The 27,804-nt window shown below is 40.1% G+C and overlaps 2 protein-coding genes across 2 annotated transcripts in view; one reads left to right on the top strand and one right to left on the bottom strand.

Annotated features, from left to right (window-relative positions):
* Positions 1 to 486: 486 nt before the first annotated feature.
* Positions 487 to 8,685, bottom strand: LOC311262013 (serine/threonine-protein phosphatase 6 catalytic subunit). Its single transcript, XM_084361109.1, has 7 exons — positions 8,556 to 8,685; positions 6,095 to 6,190; positions 5,935 to 6,000; positions 4,218 to 4,359; positions 4,029 to 4,108; positions 3,404 to 3,613; positions 487 to 1,406 (listed from the first exon to the last, which is right to left on the bottom strand). The coding sequence occupies exons 1-7, from the start codon at positions 8,628 to 8,630 to the stop codon at positions 1,158 to 1,160; spliced, it is 918 nt and encodes a 305-aa protein (XP_084217235.1). The 5' UTR covers positions 8,631 to 8,685; the 3' UTR covers positions 487 to 1,157.
* A 2,097-nt stretch (positions 8,686 to 10,782) lies between these two features.
* Positions 10,783 to 27,804, top strand: part of LOC311261635 (multiple epidermal growth factor-like domains protein 9) — a 37,367-nt gene continuing 20,345 nt past the window's right edge. The window contains exons 1-2 of the mRNA XM_084360451.1: positions 10,783 to 11,502; positions 16,628 to 16,832. Coding sequence (XP_084216577.1) covers positions 10,935 to 11,502; positions 16,628 to 16,832 — 773 coding nt within the window. The 5' untranslated portion in view covers positions 10,783 to 10,934. The remainder of the gene's footprint in view (positions 11,503 to 16,627; positions 16,833 to 27,804) is intronic.

Below are 27,804 nucleotides of genomic sequence, written 5' to 3'. Positions count from 1 at the left end.
CCCTGAACAAACCTCAAGAGCCCATTAGGGAATAGAGACTGCACACACCCTGAGGAATTTCAATGAACTCTTGAAGACTGGTGATTTAATCAAGATACAGCTAGTGCTCAACAGGCACTCCTGTATGGTATGTAATGGTTATCAGTTTAATAATGACACAAGTCAGCTGTGGTCTACTTTAATCTTTGTCCAATTGTAAAGATGTGCAAAATGAATGCAGATATTTCTTCCTCAACAATACAGACACTAACTACTCCAACAGTCGAATTATTATCTTTGGCAGAATTTAAATGCAACCCAAGTATAGAACATAGTGACACGATCTGATTGTAATACCGTAAAGTGCAACTCGTCTTATTGTTTGTATGCCATGAATAGGCTGGTGTTGGAAGATAATATTAATCACTACAAAGATATTATGAATTATTGGTTCCGCATGGTGTTCATTTTGCCCCTCAACCCAGGAACTGATGTCTAAGTCTTAACAACTTTTGGATTTCTTTATTTAAAAACAGTATGGTGACAGAGAGAAAAATAATAATTACAAGAGCTGATGCCAAATCTGACAAATACAGATAATATTTCAGGGTACCACAGGCTTAACAATACTGATTTATTTTTATTTTTAACAAACAGCATAGGTTTTTACACATTAAATCTCAGGTTTATATCATACAAGATAACATCATAACAATGAGTCTATATCTGCACTGACATTTGTCAGAATAGATGTATTACATTTGTGCAGTGCTTTATCTTACATCCAGCTGTAATACATTACTATAACAGAACATAATGAAATATTGTATATTACACTGCACCTGCAATTTGCTAAGCAGAGTGAATTTTTATTGTAAAGCAGAGATTAATAAATATGAACATTTTAATCCTTCCTCTAAAACATTTCAACAGCACAGTGGTACTGTTGAGACAGCTTACTTCGCTCCAAGCAATCTGTGATTTAAGTGGAAGAAAAATAGCCAGAGTGGGAATAACGATCGACAGTTGGCACCAAGAAATGCACTGTAAATTCTCTAAATGTACTATACAAAATGTATATGGGTTCACAAGTGCTGATGTCACTGTAACAGCCAGTATCTGTGCACTGGACAAATGGCTGCGTTGTTTTCATTTTATATATAGTTTTTCAGTTTTAATTACAGAAAATAAGGTGTTGTTGTTCGAGGTGGAATGACCCTTTCAGAGTCAGGCACTGCTCTGAAGAGCTTTGGCTCTCTTGTGTTAGCATCTTTGAAGACCATAATGGAGGCGATGTTGCCGCAGCGATAGCAGTAGTTAGGAGCCGACCACACGGTGACCAGCTTCTCATCAAACATGAACTTGTAGCCCTCATGGACAAGTTGATGCGCCCTGCAGATCAGCTTCAGGTTGTTGATGTGAACAAACTGCAGTTTTTTGGAAGATAGAGAGAAATAAGCGACATACAATATAAGTTAATATGAGTAAACAAATGCTCTGTTCATGTCATATTAATTGGAATTTGTCATATTAATTAAGTGGAATTTTAATTTGTGAATTTAAAGTCACCAACAAAAAAACAGCAATTATTACTAATTTTACAGTAGCAATCATTACCTTGGACTGCCACCACCACTTGATATGTGGTCATGTTTGAAGAAGTCATCTATGACTGTCGAACTAAGGCTAGACACTTCTGCTCTGTATGGAGTCTAGGAAATATTCTTACATTCCACTAAAAGTAACCACTAAGAGCTTTTCTTTACTGCCATTACTATATGGGTGCACATCGGCATATTTTCTATTTTGCATCTTGGCAGTCACAAACAGCAACTATACTGTATGTAACCGAACATGTGTCTCAAGGTGGTTGCTACTTCCTCAGTCTGACTGGGAGACCATTATTTCTCATTTGTCCCAAAGCCAAATTTTTATCACTGGACATTTAGCTCCCTAAAAACTACCAGAATTTGCTGCAGAAAATTGTCAGAATCTTTTTAACTTGTTATAATAGGAAAAGTACTGTTTTTGCTAATAACATTAACAATGGCTCTGTCCTATTCAAGTGTCCCTGTAAGTCATGACAGTGTGACAGTGATCCAGCATGCACAATACCAGGACCCTGAAACTGAGGCAGCTAAATTGAATTGAGCCATCCTTCAGTTTATTATTTATAACTGTGCGTTACCTACTGTGAAATGTCTCCTGTGGAAAATACCTACTAGTTGAGCTACTGTTGAACTAGTGATAAACCCTAGTGACTTGCCATTTACTAGCAAGACAAAACAATTAGCCTAGTAAGACTGTCTTATGCAGTCTGAAGCCTCACCGCACATATTGTGTCGAATGAACATGGCTGGCCCAACAGACATTGGTTACTTTCAAGTCCTGACTGATCATTTAATCAATAATCAGAGCCATTAATCCAATTTTCTGTTTGGTGATTGACTGTGTATGTTGTCTAAGTGTGTAGGTATGGATGAACAAGCTAGTCGATGACAATCCATACGAAAAGGTACCTAGCAGGTAAAACATTTCTCTGTTCCCTCTCAACTTCTATTTCGTCATTTCTATGAGATCCCTCAAAAGCGGGGTGCAAAATTAAGCTTCTTGTCTACAAACAAGCAAACGTTTAAATGTTTAAATCTACCAGCCTCTTGAATATTTTACCAGCATTGAGCAGTTGATGCCAACATAGTGCCCTGCTTGCAACTGATCAAGATGAATAAATTCCAATTCCAGCAGTGTCAACTGCTGCAGCTCAGGGTTGTGATTTAAGATCCTTTTACATTTTGTGCATCATGATTCAATTCTGTGAAGACCTTAGGCTGGCCTCCCACTAGCAATCCTGTTCCCTCTTAATTTCACTTATAGCTCACCCCTATCTCTACCTTCATCACCATTTTCTGTTGCTTATTCTCTAAGGAGGTAATGACGCTTTTATTTATTTGTTTTTTGTGAGGATATGTCAAGAGAAAGATCACACCTAAACCAAAACATGTTTATATGTGCACAGAAATTAGAACCCATAGAAAGACTGCATCTTGAATTGGGAGGCCCTTCTCACTTACATTCAGAGTACGCACTGATGGGGTCTAAAAAACAACTGTTTCGCCCATTAGGTGTGCCTCGATTGCAAGTAGTCATCCCAAATGCCTATTAACTTTGTGTCAATGGACAGGAGGGGAACCATCCCAGACCCATTGTCAAGAGGCTTGGGCTTGGCCTGTATGGGTTAATGTAGTCAGGGAGGCTGTGGCAAACCCACAGACTTTATAAACATGAATGTAGTCTCTGTGATGTCACCCATAGGTTTCCCATCATGAAGCTCAGTGTGGTGGTTTCGGCCATCTTCATCTTGACAGTGCTCTCCTCACTGATAATGCCCATGTGTACTCAATGCAAGTCACTTGTGTGAACTTACCTCATTTGTGACCTTTGCACCAAAGAGCCAGCCTGCTCCTCTGGGGCTGATGGCCCAGGTGTCCACGTCTTCAGGATCTGACCACACCAGGTCACAAAATGCTCCCTTGTGGGGGATCTCCTGGTTCCGCTCAATGGTTCGAATTTGATCGAGAGTTTTTATGTCTGGGGAGAGGCCTCCGTGGACACAAAGGATCTGCTCGTCCATCAGCTGAAATAAAGTAAATAAATGAAACAGAGGAGTTAGGACGGCATACATATATCATGATTCTGTTAGTCAGTGTGAAGTGTCTGATCTAATGTCACAGAGCATATAGATGGTATGTTAATATTATTCAGTTGACAGTCAACAGTATGTAGGATTTTCAAGGTTGAAAAGACACACATGGTTTATTATGCAAAAAAAATGGCTACTTCTAATCGGTAGTTTATTAAAGGAGCACCGGTTGTTTGGTTAAGCAACAGTCCAGTGTCAAAGGCACTCAGCATCGTTTTTAATCACATGACTGTTTTGGCACAAACATGTATCTGTCAGATTTACTTGACAAATGGAAAATCTACCCACATTTGGCACTTGTTCTCTGTTAATTCTAGGCTTTCACAGCATGTAGATCTACAATACTTACAGCTGCAACTGTTAACATATCAAACACCTTGGTGCAGTAACGCCAGGCATTTGCATTTCCATACTTGGTCTGGCACTCATCTAAAAGACAAAAAAGCACACATTTTTGAAAAGGTTGAAGTCAGATTAGAAACATTGCAGTTTGCAGCTGACCAAAACTGATCGTCCTCTGTCATGAATCAAGTCTCACCATAAAAACCATAAACTTGGGTGATTTGTCTGCTTTCGTGGTTTCCACGCAGAAGCGTGATGCGATCGGGCCATTTGGCTTTTAGCACCAGCAGGTAGGTGAACGTCTCCAAACTGTAATACCCTCGGTCGACAAAATCTCCCTGCAGATGACAGAGGTTTAATACCAACACTGTGCCAAAACACCTGTTAAATAGAATGCATTAAGGTACAGTCGCGGTCAGAAGTTTACATCCACTTGTAAAGAACATGCATATAATGGCAGTTTTTAGTTCCAATGATTTCTACAGCTCTCATGTTTCTGTGATGAATGAGTGGAACAAAACACATTCATGAACTTTGTTTCAAATATGAATTTATTATGTTTCTTTTGATAGCCATCCACACGCTTCTGGAAGTCCTCTGGCTGAAATTTTGACCACTCCTCGACAGAATCCGTGAAGTTCAACTAAAGTTGTTGGCTTTCTGGCACGGACTTGCTTCATCAGCACAGTCCACATGTTCTCGATGGGGTCCAGGTCAGGACTTGGGAAGACCATTCCAAATCCTCCATTCTAGCCTGATTCAGCCATTCCTTTACCACTTTTGATGTGTGTTTGGGATCATTGTCCTGTTGGAACACCCAACTGCACCCAGGAGCCAATCTGATGATTTTAGGTTTTCCTGAGAATTTGGAGATAATCCTCCTTCTTCATTATTCCATTTACTTTCTTTAGAGCAGCAGATCCCACAGCATAATACTACCAGCCCCACACTGGACAGTAGGTGTGGTGTTCTCTGGGTTAAAGGCCTCACCTTCTCTCCTCCAGACATATTGCTGCTTATTGTGGTCAAACAACTCAGTTTATGTTTCATATGACCACAGAGGTTTCCTCCAGAAGGTTTTTTCTTTGTCCGTGGGATCAGCAGCAAACTTCAGTCCAGCTTTGGATCAAGGGCTTCTTTCTAACACAGCAGCCTCTCAGCTCATGTTGATGTAAAACACACTTGACTGTGGACACTGACACCTGTCTTCTAGCTGCTTCTAATTCATTGCAGTCTTGGTTTTTTGGTTGACTCTTGACCATCCTGACCAGTTTTCTCTCAGTAGGTGATCGTTTGTGTTTTCTTCCTGATCAAGGCAGTGACACAACTGTGCCATGCACTTTATACTTAACAGTTGTTTGTACAGTTGATCTTGGGACCTGTAACTGATTTGAAATGGCTCCAAGTGACTTTCTGACTTGTTCAAATCAATAATGGGCTCTTTCAGATCAATGCTGAGCTTTTTAGACTTTCCCCTTGTAGTGTTTGTGGCTGAGTCTAATGGCTGTATCAAACAAGCCCTATTAAAATGGGCCCAGAAAAGTCACTCAGAAGAAGTTAAGAGGCCATGCTACAAAGAACATTTGTTTGATTCACACAACTTTCTCTAATCACCAAAATTAATCATTCAAGTTACTGTATGTACATTTCTGATCCAGCAGATTTGGTCACATTTTCAGAAGAAACATAATAAATTCATTATTGAACCAAAGTAGTTTGTGTTCCACTCATTTCATCACAGAAACATGAGAGCTGTAGAAATCATTGGAACTGAAGACTGCCATGACATACATGTTCTTTACAAGTGGATTTAAACTTTTGACCGTGATTGTAGATGCCTCTCAAGTTCAAATTGATATATGAGATATATGATAGATATAAGTATATAGATATATATGAGATAATATACAAACCATAAATATGTAGTTTGTGTCTGGAACCTGGCCACCAGTTCGGAAGAGTTCACAAAGATCATAAAACTAAGACACAAAGATATAAGAATGTAATTTAAGCATTTCATGTTATATTCATTTGGTGCACTTGTTCTTTCTGATATGAATCACTGCTTTTTACCTGTCCATGTATGTCGCCACATACAGTTACAGGAGTGGAAACGGGCTGAACGTTGGACTCTTCCAGCAGCAGGTCACACACGTAGTCACATAACCTCTGTATAGATGAAAACATAACACACAGACATAAGCTGTATGGGTTCAGCCATCAATTAGCACTTGTATCAATGCTTTTAAACTTTCATGTCAGAATTAGATGTTTTAAGTATTTTGCCCCAAAATCTTCTTGTCTAAACATTTCCAATGACATCTGATCTAATGAGACTATTTTAGGGTCTTTCAGGCTCTCTGTGGTTCTCTATTCACTTACTGCTGTTTAATAACAATGAAACTCTGAGATGACAGAACAATGTCTTCAAATGAAAACCTAATATTACAAAATATTTTGGATCATAATCATTATCAGAGGAAAAAAATAGCGTCACAGCAGGGTGAATGCAGCTGTGGTTAAGGTAAAAAATCTGTGATGTGACTAGCCCTGACTAACATCCCACACACTGACAGTGAGGAGATGTATAAGACTAAAAGTGTTCCCAGGTAGCAGTTATTCCAACAATCCACATTGATGTGGGTGGATGACAAATTCTAGTTAAGGGAAAGGCCTCGGGATAAGTTTTCGTTTTCTCCTTGAAGCATGAATACACACAGCAACTAGTTTTATTTGAATATGACTAAGAGGCCGGGGATGACGGCTCATTCAAAAAACTAAAGGTCACTTTATAGCATTAACAAAAAAAAAAAATCTTCGGGTGTTGATGTAATCACCATCGCTGCTGGTCTACTGCTGGGCTTTCATAGACAGAAACACATGTGAACAGTCACAACAACTGTAAGATATTTCTAATCTCCAATTCAATGATATTTATTTGCACGGTGGAAAGAAAATTGAGCACCTGGAGTAGTGGAATAACATTTAATATTTCTGAGACAAGCACACTCAAAACTGATGGGCACAGGGTTAAAATATGAAGCCAGGACCTTCTTGTCTGTCTATAATCAACATCAAATTGTATTTTTAAAAAGAAGTATTGAAAATGTAAGTATTGTTGACATCAACTTCTTGATCTGATTATGTGGTCATATGGGCACCAGGGCGGACAGATTTTGACCAAACGCCTGTCAATAAGTAACTAATTTAGCTGTGCTGCCCTTAGTATGCATTAATATTTTGAGTGTAATACTGCAAAAACAATGAGTCACACAGGTTCACAATCACAATGGGTGTACATTTCAGCAATCACTGAACCAAAAGCAGTTGGACAGATTAATACAAACTTTATTAAGTCATCATAACACTGACTGGCTGGTGGTTGACATTGAGTCTCACCGACTGCCTGAAAAGTACAAATTGACTGCATCTGTGAATGCCTGACCCTACGTGTGAAACTAATTCAATAGAATCAAGCAAATGACAATGAATATGGCGCCGCGCTGACTCCGATATTTGTACATAGAATATTATGGGCCGCACAATATGGTAAAAATAAATAAATAATCACACTGCATGTATTTTGGCAGATATTAGGATTATGATATGATTCTCAGTTAGTGAGAATATTTTTTTGGCATCACAGTTAAAATGTTCTCTTTCAGTTAATATAATATTGAAATCAAGATGACGTGACAACACGTTTTCTTACATCTAAAGAACAAGACTTGAGGCCAGCACATCTCTGCAGCACTACAGTACCTCATTATAATGACTGTCACACAGTTTACCTTTACCAAACAAACTGCAGGTTCTGTGATTTGGATATTACACTTGGCCAGAGTACTATTTTGGTAATGCTTCAATTAACTGTGCAGCCTTACTAATATTTCATATTGTCATCATACTGCCTAAATCCAAATGCTGAGGATAAAACGCTGCGCAAAACTATTCAAGACATTATTGTCCTTCTAAGCTACTTCTTTTAAGGTGAAATGTGTGACAAGGAATAAATAAGACTTTAATAGTTAATAACACTTAAGATACTCAATGAGTCATTCAATTTTGTCCATGATGCTGCGGTCAATCAGGCAACTAATATCTGAGTCTTGGCATGAAAAAGAAAACGTCTTCCAGGCTGTCTGGGACAGAAACATCTTCAGTCCAGACTGGTAATAAACAATCAGCTGTCATTCCACCATCACGACAGTCAGCATCATCAGGTCACTGTGAATATCTGCTCGTGTTAACAGATACCGGCGTGCCAAAGCCGTTCACTCTCATTCCCACGTCGATAACATTTTATATGATAGTTGGACTTGTATCTATCTATTGTAGCTACGCTGAACAGTTCTTTATAACGGAATTGACTTCCTGGTCAAGAGATGAAGTCAGCAGGTTAAACGTTACTAGCTAGCTGAAGCTAACGTTAGCTATTTACGTTGTTACAACATAAAACAGCAGCGAGCTAACGTTACCATTATCAGTTCATCACATATCCTGACCAAAAACGTTTCTATGAAGTCGCATTTACCTTGAGGTCATTTTCTGGGAGGTATTTACACTGCTTTGCAATCTCTGCATATTTATCCAAATCTAGAGGCGCCATTATACCTACTGGCTGGTCGTCGTGCGCAACTTCCTGCAACACTTGAGCGGAGTTCCACGGCGGCCGTGTAGCAGCCGTGTAGCAGCCTCTACAGCCATCTATGGTCTGTTTTCACGAACAGCACTCAGGGACATTTTATCATTTGAACTTATGACTTACTGAAAACCAAGCTGCAACATCAAAATCAAATATACAGTGAAGATACAAAGCATGTGCCTGTCTTTCTTCCGCAATGATAACTATTATTGTTATTGTTTTCACCGGAAGTACTAACTGTGACGCAGTGGCTGACCTGATGCTTGTAAGAAATGTATTACAGCTAACATTCATAATACAACTATTACATTCAAAAAAGATGCAGTTGGAAATTGCAACACCGATGTGGACTGATTATAAAACCACATCCATGTAAAAAAAAAAAGAAAAAGAAAAGAAAAGAAAGAAAAAACCTATGGAAAGCTATTGAGGTAATTATCCATCTCCCTTTCCCGTCATTCAATGTTAATTTAGTTTTACATCGTCAGCTGGAGTTAATAAACATCGCAGACTGGCTTCGATCTGCCATATGGGCGATCTGGGCATGGAGAAAAGGATTCCTTCCTTTAAAAATGCCAGGCTCCACAGAAATGACACCTAGAAGACATAAGAACAGAAAATATGAAGTGAAATGTAACTGATTGTCTTTCATCAGCTCATCAGGTTCTTGGACAGCAGAACAGCTGTCAGGCACAACTGTGGCCATTTATATAGCGCTGCAACCGCATGTGAACCTGTAAACCACCATCACAGTAATATATCAAATTAATGTCAGAAGGATGATCGATGAATAGATCATCGGTATAGCTCAAACTGAAACAGATTTTGCAAAGTGCTTCAGTTTAGGATCAAATGGAAAGATCCTTAACAGGGCATGATGGCTCTGATGTAAATAAAAAGAATGATCAAATTCAGCAATTATAAATAATTTAAAATGAAGTTTATAAATGCACCTGTGAGTGGCATCTTACTGAATGCTGTGTAGACTGGAAAATAATAACACAATCGATGACAAACGACCTAAACAAAGTTTAGTTTGGTAGTTTTTTAATCTAAAGTCTCTCACTTTATATCCCATGTCCACCTCATCACTTCACCCACAGTGATCTCAAGAAAAACGTGTGAAGAATACAACACGTAGGCTACATTCTCCCTGCACATTAGCTACTCCTTTAGGACTACGTCAGTGTTCATTTGTTTACGCTGGTGAAATTTTAGGAAATAAAGTCTTAAATGCATAAAATACATGAAATAAAAAGAGTCAAGGAAAAAAAATACACATCCAAACTTTTAGGCGAACGCTTCCACAATGGTGTCGTTACGCATATTGACCACTGGAGGGAAACAAACAAGCAAGATCACACTGCAACAATCACAATAAAAGTTCTAACGGAAGGTTCGCATTTTGACCATGTTTTAGCCTACAGACGTCTAATTAAGAGATAGGAATATTAAGACACCGTCTAGTTCTCGTAGCTGAGGTAGAAACATTGAAAAATAAAAAACTATACCAGAAATGTAGTTACAAATGTAATGCTCTGTCCTCTAACCGAATAGATTGAATAGGCCTAAATAAAAATACTTGTTAAGATGGCACATCTGATTAAATGTTTTATGCCTTAAGTTAAGTTAAACTGTTTGTTTTTTCTAAATAAGTGACGAGGATATATAGATGTCTACATACAGATTCAGAGGTGATAGCGTAGACAATTCAAAAGGTCTGTGGCCTTGCACGTATAAACGGTAAATGAGGTAATGGTACCTTCACGTGTTCCCACAAGAAGCCACCATCGAGCATTTCATATGAAGACATGACATATGAAGGTGCATACCGGGTGTGTGAGGTGTACAAATATGATAGTATCACACTATCTAATCTTAGACCTACTTTATTTGCACAATATCGCTACAAAATAGGCTTCATGCGTCGGTCAATTTATGAATGAAACCGTGTGTGTTTTGATAATTTTCTGAGAAGCGAGGACGTCTGATAATTTACAATATATTGTGTCTCCACAGGGCGTGAGCCTCTGTCCAACCAGCGAGAGAACGAGCGCCTACAGGCAGTCTTCTCATTGGCCAATAAGTACGTCAAGCTCGAGTGGCTCATGGTAGGTTGCAGAGCAGGTGAAGTGTTGACTGTGGTTCATAGGGCAACAAACAGCAGCGTACACCGCCGGGAGACATCAATGGTGGAGTACGCGTCCATTCAGGGAAAGGTCTGAGAGAGACCATTACTGGGGCTTACATGGAGAGCTGAAAGTGAATATGAGGCTAACGTCCTTAATGATGTACATATCTGCGGTTCTGCTAGTTATTTTGTATGTATATATTGGATTTTCTGAAGCTGCACCTCGCATCAGCACTTACGATGCGTCGCCTATCTCCAGGAATCCCGACTCAGCCTCCGACACCTGGGAGACCTTCCACACCGACATGCCTCGTACTTTACCCGAGAGCAGGTTCGCTCTCGGGCCTCTAACCGGACTCACACCGTCGCCTGCCATTGTTTCTGCTGGCCCGACCACTACTAGTAGTCCTATTTCTAAAACTGCAACCACCTTCCAGCCTCCAACAACGGACCCGACCACCACCATCACGAGCCCTGCTGCCGCCCCTGATACCGGAATAATTTCAGCCACGAACGAACAAATATCACCGCAGATTTCCAGATCAAGCGGCGCACGCAAACGATCCACCGATGCACAAACATCACTTTTTGCTCCAGAGAAAATGCTGCAGACCATGGTGTCCATGGTCTCCCAGCGCACAGCAAACGATGCCTGGGCTGCAGATAATATTGGCACATCTGTTACCTCAATAGAGAATAGCCAAGGTAAGTACCTCCGAATAAACCAGTAGCTACCAGGAACTGTGGAAACATAATCATTCCAGATGTATTTGAGCTTTTCTAAATGGTGCCTTACAATCGACACTGGGGAGAATTTTGGTTGCGTGTTTTTTTCTTTTCTTTTTTTAGTACATTCCTGTTCAGAAAACGAGTGTGTAAAGATGAAGACACTCATGTGTGATACATGATGCTGGAAGGAGCAGGGTGGTCGCACGGTGGTTTTGACGCAGAGAGCGATCGAATAAATCAGCTTGCAACAATGGGCAGACCCCTCAGATTGCATGGTGTACCCCTTCAAACGATCGGAAAATTTCCTAATTATCATCTCTGACAAACGCGATTCATGCACAAATAATCCAATGTAGATTTTGATGTGTAGTGTTGATTATATTCAGAGGCCCTTTATTATAGAATCAGTGTGCCACATATTACACTGGGCTGGAAAGGGGGGCTGTGGGGGGTGCAAGGTTGATCCTGTCCTTGTTCAGTCAATTTATCAAATCCGTCAGTGCACACAGCATCCACACAGACCCGCGATCCCTTTGTGTTAGAGCAGACATGTTTGATATTGACAGGAAATTACAAGAAGCTGCTCAAATAGCTGCTTCACCCCCTCTATTGTTGTTTGCATCGCATATACAGAACAAGGCCGTCCAACCAAAATGGCCAGGCAGGCCAAGCCATGAATGAGCAATGACAGTGGAGCCCCTCCTCTCACACCTCTCACATCCCAGTATCCATGTGGATGTGTTGTTCTCCAGCCAACACAGCAGCACAGGCTGAGGAATCCTGCCCAAAACGCTTCTGTTGGGGAAGTCTGGTGAAGCCGAAGGTGTGGGTTTTCAGAGCACCTATTGTGGAGGATGCCCCCCCACCCCCCAGCTAATAGGAGATGGATTATTAATTCTTTCTAAACTACATATACCAGGAGCTGAATACACCCTCCCATTAGAGAAGAATGCAAATTAAAAATGGTTTCTATGTTGTTACAGAATCTTTATTTTACCCATCCTATCAAACATCATCTCTTTTCTTTCCAGAAAATGCCACATTCAAGCTGTTACTTCATGAGACCCCTAAGCCAGAACATAAAAATCCAGACTGTTTTTATTTCATATTCTGAATGATATTGGCTCCTCACCCCGGGGTCCAGACCAGACAAAATGTTTACATTTATCCTGTGTTCTGTCTGTACTGCAGAACTGACCGTGTTCATCTCTGTGACTGGAGGGGAATTCTTGTAAAAATGCCAAACATTGATTGTTTTCAGCTACTCATTGTGAAGATCGGCAGCCTTTCTTTGTCTTATGTGATGCTGAACTTAACACGTTTGGGTTTTGGACTTTCTGTTGGATAAAACGAGCTAAATGAAGACATAGGCAAATTAAAATGGAAGTTTTTCACCATTTTCTAGCATTTTATAGACCAGACAGGAAAATGGAGTAATCAGTATAGAAAGTAATTAGTTCAGTTAGTTTATGTATTTTACGTCAGTATTGCAGATGAATTGAACTGAAATCCTGGTGTACTTAGGAAACCCCTTAGGTAGCTGAAGATCAGTCACTGTTACTTTTCATGTGGACCTGAAAGTCAAAATGAAATCTGCTCCCTGGGTGAGAATCATATGTGAAACCTTCAGCGTTTGATTCAAAGTATCATGAGGAGCCTCCGCACTCTTCATTGTTCTTGTCTAAAGGCCACTCACATGATAGTTTCACGTCAACAAAGGCGTCACCTGAGGTAACGCCTCAACCAGTATACATTCTCTGACACGGCAGACAGAATGTAAGGTGTGTTTTCACGTAGTTCAGGCTTTCCTGCCCTTGAAACATCTCTCAGTATTGTCATCAAGCCACAAAATGTTTTATGCTCAGACTAAACCAATGAAAGTACAGCATTGTTTCCATGCAGAGGCGCCTCCCACCGCTGCTGTTTTCCCTGTAGCAGCACAGACAGGCGAGTGTGGAATTAGGCAACAGTGGAGTTTTGAGACATGACTTGTTCTGAACAGCCTGCTGCTGCCCGTGTCTGAATACCAGCCATGCTGTCAGACCACTTTACAGTAGTCAGACAGATAGAATAGAGGTGAACTCTGCCTCTGTTTCCCCCTTCTATCTGCACTACACACACGTCCAGTCTAATCTACATCAAACCTGTTATGTGGCTTTACTGATCAGCCAGATCCCACACCTAGAGGAAGCCTGGATTTAGACTGAACTGCAGTGTGTGTGTGTGTGTGTGTGTGTGTGAGGTGATATGCATTCACTGGATCTCAGGCATGATCAGGGCTGACAGTTCTTCAGTGGGCGTCACTGTAGCAAAGGCTCTGACAGTGTACTCCACTGGCTTGCATAACTGAAGGACTTTCTTAGTTACATAAAGGTCCAAGCAACAGAGAAAGAAGAGCATAATCTGAGTGGGACGCCAGGACAGGAACACATTAAAATTCAGCTTCCTCTTCGTTGAACTGAATCTAGCTGAGGCGTTCTGTGCAGTGAATGAGCATAGCATACCGTATATAAAAGATATTTGTATTTCACATCTCTTATCAGTCAGTTTTCTTTGTCTGACTGCTGAGCACCAAATTGAGACATACAGTCACCACTCGCCACACCTAACCTGAGAGCAGATGAATAATAGATCGCCACTCGGTACTACAGGGTCATCCATATGTCTGTCATTATATCATCGGCTTTCTTACCGTGCGCCAGTCTAAACTATACAAAATCCCTCATTGGCGACACAGCAGGACTCAGTTTACCATGTTCACTATCTTTATTGTAGACTGACATAAATCTTCATGAGAAGATGATGTCAGATTGTATACAAAACAACATCTGGTAGAATAAATGGACCTGATGCCAGTGTGGTCTTTTAAAAAGCTTTAATCATGCTGAGACTGTGAATGGACGGGGCAGCTTAAAGTACACGATAGAGGAGTACTAGTGTCTAGGTATTGTCACACTAGCCAGTCATCAAATTTGAACAAATATTGAGCATTGATTGTAGGCAGAGTTCATGTGTCCATGGGACTAATGTTGTAGTCTGTAGTCTGGTACTGTGATATTGTACTTAAAGATTAAATAGAAGAGTTTGAAACATTAATATAGCAGACATGGTGGCCTGGTAAGAGACTTTCTCATATAACAGCTGATAAGTACACTAAAATATGTTTCTGAAAACATTTGAGATGAAAAATAGGTTGTACAGTAACAGAATCTTGATTCTTATTTGACAGTAGTGGCAGCGAGGTTGGTCACCATGTTGTTTAATGTCTTAAAGTTTCCTACTCTGGCAGGGGAATCAGATGGACAGCCAAAATGACAAATCACTACTAAGTGCTTTTATTTTGAAATACACTGCTGAAATACAGTAGACATGCATGACATTAGTCTCAGTGGCTTGTCGAGCTGGTTTCATGAAAAGGAAAATAAAAGTGTACAGACTGTAGTGAGTGTTCCATCCAGAAATAACAGGCCTTGATATGTCAAAGTTGTTGGCAAATGCATCAGCACCATTCAGAGATGTATAGACACAGTTGTGATAAGGGCAACAACTGATCATTATAGTCATTATTGATTAATCTCTCAAATGTTATAATAGAGTAACTGTCAAGACTATAAAATGTTAATGCTGTGGCAATTTCCTTGAGTAATAACTCAAATGAATTTGATGTACAAGAATATTTAATGGAGAAAAGCAGCAAATCTGGAAAGCTGAAACCATCAAATAGTTGCCATTTCTGCTTTAGAAATTCCAAATAATTTTTGTCAATCCAATTTCTTTGTATGACTTAATGGACCAATTGTTTCAGCACTACTTGAACCTTGAATTTAGCTAAATGAACTAAAGCTACTGCACAGCCGTGAGTCACGGACAGGCTTTTTGAGGAGGAAGAAGAAGGAGGAAGAGGAGAAAAATGAAAACAGGAAAAGCAGGAAGACAAATGAGAAATACAGAAGGGTCCGTCAGCATCACTGTCCAGACCAAAATTATCATTAAACCTTAATCGACAAAGCACAATGCCTGAGGAGATATAAGGTGTTCATTCTGCATCAGCCAGCACTCAAACTCACAACCTTAGACACCAAGGGTGACACAGAACCTAGGCGAATTACCTGCAAAGTGAGAAAATAATTCTTTTTTTTTTATTGCTCCATAAGACACAAACTGATTTGCAGTGACAGAATGTAACTAAATACATTTAAGTACTGCATTTAGGCACAGTTTTGAGGTACTTGTAGTATTTCCATTTTCTGCTACTCTGTACTTCCACTCCACTACATTTTGGAGGCAAGTACTGTACTTTTTGCTTGCATCACAGCCAAAGTAGCACAATTTTAAATTAATTTATTTGATCAGCAATCAGATTTTTAAAGAAATTGATTGTTATAATCAGAAAAATGCTGAACATTGGATCCAAAAATCAGCAGGTTGATAATCAGTAAAACCCTAGTGTTCAGTTTATACATGCATGTAAATATACCATATGTATAATATACGTTTACTTATTTATAAGTGTATTAAGTGTAGATTTAAGATTTTCTTCTCAAGTACTATTCATATGGCTGACTTTCAACTTTACTAATGTAATATTCTATCACAATATGTGTACTAATAGTTTACATGAGGAAAGAATTCAAAATACTGTCAAAAGTTCAGTTTTGACATGATTATGAAATGCACCACCTCCACCATGACATCATTGTTTAAAGAACATTTGACATATATCTAGCAAGAAACTGCAGTAGCTGTTGACAGTAAAATTGGTTTCAATAGAGCAATAAATGTGGGATGAGATGGATTATTTACTTACAGTCCAACACTGTTGACTTCATTATTCCTGCCAGCTCAAAGCACGTTGGGCCTACTTTTTGGTAAAAGTTGCGGAGTCATAGCACATATTTCTGATTAGTTTTATTTAGATGGTTGGTGTAGCACCAACACCAGGACCATCAGCAGTCCTGAGCTGCCTGGTATCTAGTAATTGCTCAATCAGTCAAATGGTTTGTGTTAGAATTAGACTCCTGCCACTGCTAGTACACTCCATTAATAATTTTCCTTTTCTTGTCTCTCCTTTTCACTGTAACATCCTCATTCATCCACCCAGAGGGCCTTTGTAACTGCAGCACTGGTGGTGAGGGCATTTTGGATCCGGACGAGTGTGATCAGAGCACCGGTCAGTGTTCGTGTCTGTCAGGCTACGCCGGTCTGCAGTGTGAGGACTGTGAGGAGGGACACTTCACCAACGGCACCAGCGGCTGCCTGCCCTGTGCCTGCGACTCATTTGGTGCAGTGAACCACCTCTGTGACAGGTTAGGCTGCTTTCCCTGCTTTCTGTAGGGTTGAAGTAACACACACACACACACACACACACACACACACACACACACACTCTGAAGGTGTATGTTTGTCGTGTCATCACACTGCAACTGAAGATCCCTGGTCAATTTCTGTGCTGTATTTGGCTGGGAAGTGTTTGTCTCAGCACTAAGAAATGTGATTAATTTGTATTTAGACAATAAGTTGTTTACTAGCAAACTATAGTAATGAGAGGTTAAAGCTGCAATAGTCAGAATCTTTATGTTTACATTGAAACGAGTGACGATGGTTAAATGAACAAGTGAGTTGCTAGTAGTTATGAACCCACAGAACTCCATCAGCTCTACATAGTGTTTAGTGTCTCACAAGTTCAATGTTGTAGTTTTACACCCTGCAACTTTACTCTTTGGGTTTCATCTAACAGCTCCCATTAACTTTGTTTTCAGCAGCAGGCAACTTATTTTAGTGATAAAGCTCCAGTAAAGCGACAGGACACTACCTGCCCAGCACCAAACAGCAGACAGAAAAAGTTAGAGACTACCTGGTGAACAAAGTAGAGCATTAAGCATTAATCGGCTAAGAGGCCGATACTTTTCTCAGGAAAAAAACTAGACCTAAAAGGAGAGTGAGTGTCATTCTTATGATGCCTGTAACATGATAATATATATGTATTTAAATAAATCCTAATGTTGCTCCTTGTCTGCTGGGTGTGTAAATAGGCAGCTGCTTGATACCACTTTTGCCTCAAAAACTTAATAAAGTGGTAATATGTCCTATATTGTGTTTGCAACTTGTTTCACTGCCCCCAAGTGGACAAAAAAAAGCAATAAATGTAGCTTTGACGCTCATCAAGTTTTATTTACTGAATCAGCATAATAAACTATTAAAGTTCTATTCTGGGCCGTAGTCTTACCTTCCACAAAATGGAAATGAAATCAGATGACAAATGAGACGGAAAACTTGTCAGTGAGAACTACAATTTTATGCTATGCTAGCATTAGCTGTGGCTAGGATGCTCATCCCATATGCTATCCATACATATTTGCTAAGAAATCCCGTGATTAGATGTAGATAACAAAACTGTCTGGCAGCGGAGCGTAGATAAAGGAACAGACATTCTTATGTTAGATAGTAGTTATGTTTAGGTATTACTAATTAAGTAAAGGTGTCATATTAGAATGAGGCATGTTTAGGCGTAACGTTACAGATGGTTAAAGGAACAAGAAAATTCGGTCACTATCAAAGCAAAACAGCGTTGCAGCATTCTCCTAAACAACTGAAGTAGCTGGAGACTAGTTTTAAAACTTAAAAAAGAGAAGACCCCAGATTGTTTTTAAAAGACCTTATTTTCACCCTTGATGTGCAGTTGAGCTCATGCACCCACTTTGAACTTAGCAGCTACAGGGAAGCTTTCAGCATAAAAAAGGTGTAAATGAATTATTTTCAAATCAATTTGGGATATTTGGGCTTGCTGAGACTTTTTATGTTTTTTTCAGATTGTATTTATTTATTTATTTATTTTTACATTTAAAAACAAGTCCCCAGCTGCTTCAGTTGTTTAGGAGAACACTGTTTTGCTGTGAAGCTCCAGAGATGTTTTGTGGACTACGGAACTTCCATCAGCATGGGGTTAAGGAGATAATGACTGAACTTTAATTTTTAGGTGAAATGTAACTTTTTAAGGTGTTCAAGCTGACTACATTGTTGTGTTTTGTCATCTCCGTTTTTGGTATTTGAGTGTTTGACTGGACCCAAGACATTGGTTCCACTAGGATTTGATTTGCATAAAAAGCATGTGATTGGACTTATTTGTTTATAACACCATCCTTAGTTGCCATGCAAGCACACAAATGCACAAACACTGACAATGAGTACATGAGAACCAGTGGGTTGACCACAGAGTGACTGCAGAATGTGAGTGACAGCCCACCACAACATTCTGCAGAGCGTGGGAGAAACAAGACAGCTAATTGTGCCTCTGCGATCTAAACTTGGAAACAAATCCTGTTTATCAGAAGGTTGACATTTATTTTGAGCATTAGTAAATATTTCCAGGTATCACTCATATGTACCATGGCCTCTGGAAGATGTGTGTTGTGTTTGCAATGTTGCTTCAGCTTTTTAAAGGAGTACTATCTTTAGCAGCAACAGTGCCTTGGACTGCCAAGCCCAAACAGACTGTCTGCTGTGAATTAGTGTTTGTTATCTCATAAAGACTGAGACAAGATGTTCTGGTGCTCAGCTTGTTCAGATGTTATTCTCATCCTAACGCCACAGCCCTGCAGAATCATTATTCTGGCCATTGAGTTAGGCCATCATCCTGCAGGCCTCCCTGAAGGCAGCAGAATGTTCAGACCCTGCTTCTTCCTCATATTCACAGCCAGAAGGCAGACCTTGCAGCTGCAGCTTCTCCACCAGTTACAAAAACTGTGACTTGGACAAGAGGCTGCGTGTGTGGGTTAGGAACGTGGTAAAAATAGCGACTGCACTTTCTGCCTCTAACCATGAAAAGGAATGCTGCTGCTTACAAAAGCTTGACTCAGTGTCCACAGTGTGTGGAAGATTTGTGTTGTCATGCTCTGAAAAATACGTTAAAGGCTACATAAGCCAAATCCTAATAGGTATCGTCCTTAGCTGGAAATGGAGGTTGCCTTTTTCATGTTTATGAAGCCTAAAATGCTGTGTCTACAGCTCAGTGGGATTTAGGTGAAGGTGCAGGCAGCAGAGTTATTTCAGGGCTTCAAGCTTTCACACACTAACACACCTAATACAGTCCTTCTCAGACAGTCTGAGCCAATCCTGGCCACTGCTAACCCTGTTAGCCTAGCCTAGCCCCCCTCAGGAGCTTATCACTGTGTATTACACAGATTAGCCAGCTTTTGTACCCCCCAGCCTGCTGCTTTAGGTATCTCTCCCATTAAGTAATGAGCAGTGCAGTCGAGACAGAGCCAGTCGGTGCTTTAGTTGGGTCAACTGCCACAGGAACACTGCAATGACAGGGAAAACAGAACAGATGATAAACACTGCCCGGCCCAAAAAAGTCACACACCTTAATATTTCATTGAACCGCCTTTAGCTTTGATTTCGGCACGTATTCGCCGTGGCATCATTTTTTTAAGCTTATGCAATGTCACAACATTTATTTCTGTCCAGAGTTGCATTCATTTTTTCACCAAGATCTTGTATTGATGATGGGAGAGGTGGGTCGCTGCGTAAAGTCTTCTCCAGCACACCCCAAAGAGCTCAATGGAGTTAAGGTCTGGACTCTGACCAATACATGTGTGAAAATGATGTCTCATGCTCTCTGAACCACTCTTTCACAATTTGAGCCTGATGAATCACGGCATTGTCATCTTGGAATATGCCTGTGCAATCAGGGAAGAAGAGATCCACTGATCGAAAAACCAGGGGTGTCAGTTATAAAACATTGCATAGGATCCATAATAAAAGTGTACATGCGCCCAAAAGCCGAAAATGGCGTGCACCAAAAAGAATTTTGATTTATAAAACCTGGAAATGTGCGCACATGGATCCACCTCATATACCGCCCTCTCTACACCCACATTCAACCATAAATAGTCAATGCGAAGTGCCTCATGAATGTTAATGCCTGGAAATGAGCCACTGATTGATGGTTCTTTACAGAGAATCATGGCCACAACAAGAGAAAGACGAAGAAAATAGATATTTCTGGCACAGAGAACGAGGTGTTTCGTTGGTGAGGTGGAGGTTTCAAAGCACATACTGTATACGTTCATTCACGTTGTCCTCTAGTAGTGCGAGGACAGTGAGTCCATGCGGCATTATGCACGAGTGGCATCGCAATATGTCTATGTTTACAGCGATCAGAATGACTGCTCGACTTGACAAAATGATCCTGACGATCAGTGTTATCCCCCACCCCAGGATATCATTTGAAAGTGGAACTTTGATACCTGAACGCAATTTATTTATTTAGTGAAGTTTAAACTTGTTTCAGATTAGCCTCCTTGATAAGTGTTTTTTTTTTTAAGGCTATACAGCTGTTTAGTCCCACTCCCTTGAGTTCTCTTCACATTGTGCGTGTAGAAATGCTCTTACTTTCACTATTAAACATAGCCGTGAGTTTGAATGTTGATTTTTTACCATTTGCTTTCACCAAACGTTTAAGTGATCTCTGATCACAATCATTCAAGATTTTTTCCCACCACATTTCTTCCTGAAGGTGACGGTTCACCACTATCCTTCCAGGTTTTAATAATGCGTTGGACAGTTCTTAACTGAATTTTAGTTGTTGTCTTTGCTTGATGCAGGCCAATAATTGGACCCTTCTGTAACAGAGTAACATCTTTTCCAGGACCACAGGATATGTCTTCAGACATGGTTGTTTAAGAAATGAGAAGCTACTCACTGCATCAGTTAGGGTTCAATAACTTGTTGAGTTTAGGATGAGTTCAGCAGTTTCACAGCCTGGGGAAAGAAGCTGCTCTGTAGTCTGGTGGTACGACAGCGGATACTTCTGTATCTTTTGCCTGATGGCAGGAGGGTGAGCAGACTGTGACTGGGGTGGGTGTTGCTTTTTGTATTCTTTGGGCTCTGTGTAGTCCTCTCACTTTACCAATATCACGTCGATGGGTATATTGGCTGACTTAGCCTATGTGCCTTCATGATGTCAGGAGCATTGACAGACATACAGTAGTTTACCTCCAGATACCTGAGAGCTGACTGACATGAGAGGACGGCTGGAGAGCTGATTTTTTATTCTTTAAACACAAATACACAACAAGCTCTTATGGTGTATTTGCTGTGATGAAGCCATCCCACAGTTTGTCTGAGGCAGCATTACGTAACTGCAGTACAATATATAGCTCAAAGCCAGACAGCGCTGCCTCCTAAAAGGCTGTGAAAACCTGAGATGTGGATTTGTGCATGACTTTGGTTATGACATGATTCAGACTCTGCTACATACACATACTGAACACTATCAAGAATATCCCTTGCATTTTTGAGTCACCGTTGTTGTGCACTGGTGCATTTGTCTGAATAGCTTGCCAAATATAGATAACATGACATCACACAGAGATATTTCCAGCAGCGAGGACTGACTGTAATAGAATACTTATTTTCAGCATCAACATAAACGTCAGAATTCTGCATCACTAACTTTGAATCAAAGAGCAAAACCTTCTCAGTAGAGTAAAAAAATTTGCATGGTCATGCAGTATCATACAAGTAGAAATGCCCTGTGGAATATCAATTTGTTCTCCTATAACCTCAAAGAAGCAGAACACATAGAAGGCACACGTTGTATTTTGAGTAAAGATCACTCAATATCCTCGAAATCTGGATCAGTCTTGATTCACTGAAGAGCATGCTTTATGCTTATTTGTGTGATCGTCCTAGCACAGAATGTATTTAATGTCAAGAAGAATAAGGTAAAATGCTGTGCTGTAGCTCGTTCTTTAAAATGTACTGGACAAACTTTGTACTCTGCCCTCACTCATGACACTAGTATTTTTCAGTGTTAGAATATGAGGTTGAGGCTGCCCTCTTTGCTCTTTAACAGCACAGATCTCAGTGGGTACATGACATGTGGAAACAGCCATTGGACAGTACAATCCCACCAAGCTTGCTTTAGGACTTCAGGTTATTGATTAACTCACCTTGCACAGGCATTACTGATAATGACATGACCTCAATGGTGGAAGTTTGTCTTCAGCTAACAGTCAACACTCTTGATAGTGGAGTAAATTACCGTGAAGTCTTGTGCTACTTTACATTTTTCTTTTTAGAGTTGAGTGTGGCAGATGTGGGCCATGGTTTGGGAAAATGAATGATGATGAATGGATGATACAGTAATAAAAGTCAAACACAGAACAGATAAAGCCTCAGGAAATTCTAGAAAATAACTAGTCGTACAACATGTCTGACCACATTGGAAATCAAAAGTTATTATAGTTGCAGCCACAGTCAGCTGCATGGTAAGCATAAAAAGTGACAGGAATAACAGATGAACAAACAATGCTTTGAAGCAAAGTTCAAATCCTGCTCATTTTCTCACTTCTGCACAGCTGCCCAATCAGTACTCGGAGTGGGTGTAAATGTTAGACTGTCTGTTAGTCGGGCGCCACACACCCACTAAGCCAGATAAAGGTTACAGCCATGTTGGCAGCTTTGCGAGGCTGTACATTGGCACAGCAATGCCATGGGCTAAATGCAAAGCTTAGCATGCTAACATGCTAAACATGACATGTTGATGTCTTTGATAATGTTTTCCATGTTGAGGCTGATGGGAAAGTTATAGGATCAGCAAAGTTATTACTTACATTACTAATTCATACTACGTGGAACATGAATGTCTGTACCATATTTCATGGCAATCTAGTGTTTGATACATCTCACTAAAAACCATAAAAGGTTGTGCTAAAGGAAAGGCAGGGGATAACCAAGGTCATCAGGGTTCATTGTTTGGAAACCATGTCCAAAATTTCCAGTTAATACGTACACTAGATCTAACCATAAACACCTGCGTGTCCTGGGTCAACTTTGTTAAAAAATGGGCAATTCACATCATGTGCAGTCGCACATCATCAAATAAATATTGCAGAATTGATCTTCAATTGTCCGATTTTCCTGGACTACACTGAAACCAGACTAATGGAAATCTTTCAGGGTTAGCTGTTCTTTAAAACAGAGTGACACATGTATTTGCATCCTTATTCAATGTTCTAAGCAACCCTAACAAGATTTCCTCCTCTTGTTCTGTCAAAGTGTGGCATTCTGCCTGCAGTCATTCTACAAATCATGTGATGTAAAATGGACACGCACTGTTTCCCTATTTGTTGGTTAGGTTATACCAATATTTGACAAAAGAACCGTATTAACCATTTGTATCTGTCATAACAGTTGTATCATTGCTGTATTTGGGTCAGCTCCTGTGGGAATTGTCTGTAAGGCATTTCTTTGTACAATACTGTATGGAAGGCGCCAGAGTCTGTAATGAAATATTGATTGTGGGTGCAGATGTTTCCGCCTCTGCATCATGTGTCACTCTGCAGTGGATACATCATTGCCCTAAATGTATCTTTACTCTGCAATGATTGCAATATCTCTTTGATGTTACTTGATTTTATTTGCCCATAATATGAATACTTGAGAGAAATTACAAAAATAATATTTTTCCTTGTAGTTTAATTCATTTTATTTTCGGGAAGCATTATTACTGGTATATAGATGCTTTATATCAGGTTGCTTGGAGAAACTGTACAGGAGAAAAAAGCCTGAATTCATCATTTTGCAATTACTATTTCTGTCTAAAAAGTCTGTAAAATTCTTTCAAAGATCAAACATATGACCTACTATGCAGGTTCCAGCAACAAAGTTGCAGTTTTAAACCTGAATGTAAGCAACATCATCCATTTTTATGCAAGAATTTGACTGGACAGGTGTTGCTGCCTAATCAAGTGGAAGCAGTGAGCCGATTCACAACACCCCATTGTCATCAGAAAATGGCAGTGGACTGCAGGACTGCAGAGGGTGAGCCACATGTCTGATTCCTGACTGATGGCCACTCAGGAGACCTGCAGTCACTACTTGACTGCACTGCCCCATCCGTGGCTGGGTGTTCTGTACGGATACACGGATGTACGTGGCTGATACTGCCCTTTGATTAAATGCCTATTAGTTATTCATTTATGTGATTATTCAGTAATGCTTTTGTAAATTATTCATTTAGATGCCGAGACTTTTTCTACCACAAAAAATGTTTTTTGCAGTCTTTAGTGGAATGCTTCAGTGTCCCTTGAGCTCTTTACGGAAACATGAACATTTCTCTAACCCTGTTAAATGCACTGTATTTGGATCACACTCTACAAATCCATTATGTAATTAAAATAAACAAGCTAGGAAACAACATTACAGGTGTCCCCTTTGGTTACATAACTTGGACTGTTGTTAGCCTTTTGTCTGTAAACTGGCTCAGTTTCTGTCTGGACCTGTTAATACTTGTGTAAGGGACTGAGGCCAGCAGAGCCTGGTGTGAGCCAGTAGCAATGGACAAGAGATCACAAGTTATGCTGCTCTGTTGCTTAACACACCCTTTCAGGATTTGGCTGCACACCCAGCAATGCAACTAAACCTGCTAAGTGTGGCTCTCTGTGAATTTTTGCCAGCCATTAAACTGTTAATTAACCTGGTGATCCCTTCCCTGTTGCAGAGAGGATGTTTGCGACTGTCTGCTCTCATCTGACACAAGTCACAGCTGATGGCCAGCGTTTCAGCGGCAGGCGCAGAATGGGGTTAAGCTTTGTTGCCCATGTAATACTGACCTACATAACATGCAGATCTGAGCAGCACAGTGCAGTGAAATCACACCAAAACAATAACAACCCCCTCCTCCTGGCCAAGAGAGCACACATTAACACCAGGATTACTGATCAGAAAGGGAGGAGGCTTCAGCATATCACAAGCCTCACCTCCATACATCCAAGATAATAATCCTGTCCTCAAGTCATCCCGCTACTGGGGCAACAGTGGGCCTATTGGGTTTGCAGGCTGGATATTAATGACACATTTCTCTAATAAGTTACAGTCTTATTTCTGAGCTGAAGATGAAGGCTCAGCAGACACAGATGACAGTTTGTGTTGCATTGTCACAGGTCAGTGTCAGACTGACTGCCAGAACAGAGAACATGCCATTGTGGCGCATTAAAGGACTGTCCTTGCGTCATTTATTAGTTGTTTGCTAATCTCCTGCTTTGCCTAGCTGATTAAGACCAGATGGGTTTCCAGCCTTCATCACATGAAATATGTGTTATATTACAGCTAACTCATTACAAGTCTTAATTTTGTTGATCTATATAGTGGCTGCGTAGGAGGGACTAATGTCAAATATGTTGACTCATGATTACAAATCCTTACAAATGCAGTGATGATTAACTGTAGGTTAAAGGTTTCTATTTTGAGCAAGAGAAACATCTGAATCAAAGGCAACAGATGATCCATGCTGCATGTCGAATAACATCCCTGGTGGGACAAACTGTGGTGTAGCATTCTTTATCAAGTCTTTATCAAGGAAGCAACTGGAAGGTTGTGTGATAATGATGTCAACAAGGGCTGTAACCTACAATTATTACCTCCACCAGGGAGGTTATGTTTTCATCTGTGTCTGCTTGTTTGCTGATTGGTTGGTTTGTGAGCAGGATTACAACAACATAGAATAGACCCCATTAACTTTTGGTGTGGATCCGGATAAAGGGGAGGATCCAAGAAGGTTTTCTCACTTTCTTTAACATCAAGATAGTTGGCATTTTTGTTCATTTCTAAGTGAATTATGCATTGATCTTGATATATAGGCAGGCATATTTAGGTGGCTGGTATCTATGAATGAGTACAATTTGATGCAGATCCAAAAAATATCCAGATCGAGTGGATTAATGTTTTTTTTTTCAGATTGGATAAGGCTTGATTGGATTGAATTAAACTCTACTGAGTGCTACGCTAGCTTCATTGTTTATTTAATCTGCTTTTTTTTTTCAATAATTGTAAAAAGAAATAGCACGGTGAGCTAGCTTGGTTATTAGCGAAATGTTACAAACAATGTCGTGGTACACTTTAACATAAGCTGTCTGTGTGTAGCAACTGTTTAGCTTAGTTTGCCCCATACCAGTATCTCAAAATTTGTCAAACTCTTGTAAACTTTGCTTCTGGCTGAGACAAACCATCCCCTCCTCCCTCTACCAGCGGTACCTGTAGGTTGTGAATCATCTGAGCTGAGGAGGAGGACTGATGCTGTTGATTTGTTTTAACTGTTTCATTGCACACTACAGAAACCGATATTATTGCAACTTAAGCAATAAAAATGTTGATTTATAATCAACCAATCTGTCAGAATCTCTCTTTGATGACAGTGTTGGTTGTATTAGGTTGTTGAGCTTTATTATAACATGATTTTTGCATAAATTTAAGGAAGTACCCTGATTTGTCACAATTTATTTAGCTGTATTTACCCAAACTAGACACTCCTGTCTGGTTGTATTTTAACAACAGTTCCTTAATTGATTGTCCAAGTAATTATCATCATGATGTATAATCATACTGTGATAATACTTCATCACAGTATGATTATACGGTGGTCGAGGATTTGATCCATAATACCCATTTAGTGGCAGTGTGGCTAAAGGTGGTGACATACTGCTTATTGAGGATGAGTTGTACCAGCATGTACTAGGAAAAAGTAAATGGAGACAATGACAGTATCATTGTCAATTACACTGACAACATCAGTCCTGACATTTTTTGGGCTGTTGGAAGAGATAGTATATTAGGTTGTTATAGCCATGCCCGGCCACGTGTTCAGCATTGTCTTTTGTCTGGCACACATGCTACTTTGTTTTCTTGTCACACTAGTGGCACGCGCTCTTTGTATACTGAATTTAGATGGTGCAGAAACCCTGGCACTCTGACACAAACGGCGCTGTGACTGGTGGACTTCAGAGTGCACCCAGAGATAAAGGAAGGTGATCACTGCAGTAATCAAGTTACACAGATCTTCTTTCTTCATTTTTGTCTACAACATAAGCCACAAGTTTTGAACAACAGTGGGGGAGCTCTACATCATATAATCTGATGAAGGCCTTTTATAAACTAACACGGACTGAAGGATTTCAATGTGTAGATTTTAATGTTCAGAATAGTTAATCAACCAGTCACAGGCCTAGAAACCCTCAATCCTCATAAATATATTTATCAGACAAACAGCAAGGACAAATAGGACAGGGACCACTCCCAGAGGTTGCCTCTCCATCACATCACTGCTCCTTCTCTAATGAGAATGAGGTTAAAATATGTAAATGAAAGTTATTTCAAATGCTTCTACCTACAGGCTTGATCCCAGCTTTAAGCCTCTCCCTGTCTACACTCACTGCTGATCAGGTAATAAGGACATAATCTTTTGCTTGAACATAAAAATAAATCAATAAAACAGCA

The sequence above is a fragment of the Pagrus pagrus genome (genome assembly GCF_965226575.1).
Source record: "Pagrus pagrus genome assembly, chromosome: 8".
In the NCBI taxonomy this organism is placed as follows: domain Eukaryota; kingdom Metazoa; phylum Chordata; class Actinopteri; order Spariformes; family Sparidae; genus Pagrus; species Pagrus pagrus.
The sequence above is the reverse complement of the archived record's forward strand: the minus strand, read 5'-3'. Positions and strand labels throughout refer to the sequence as shown.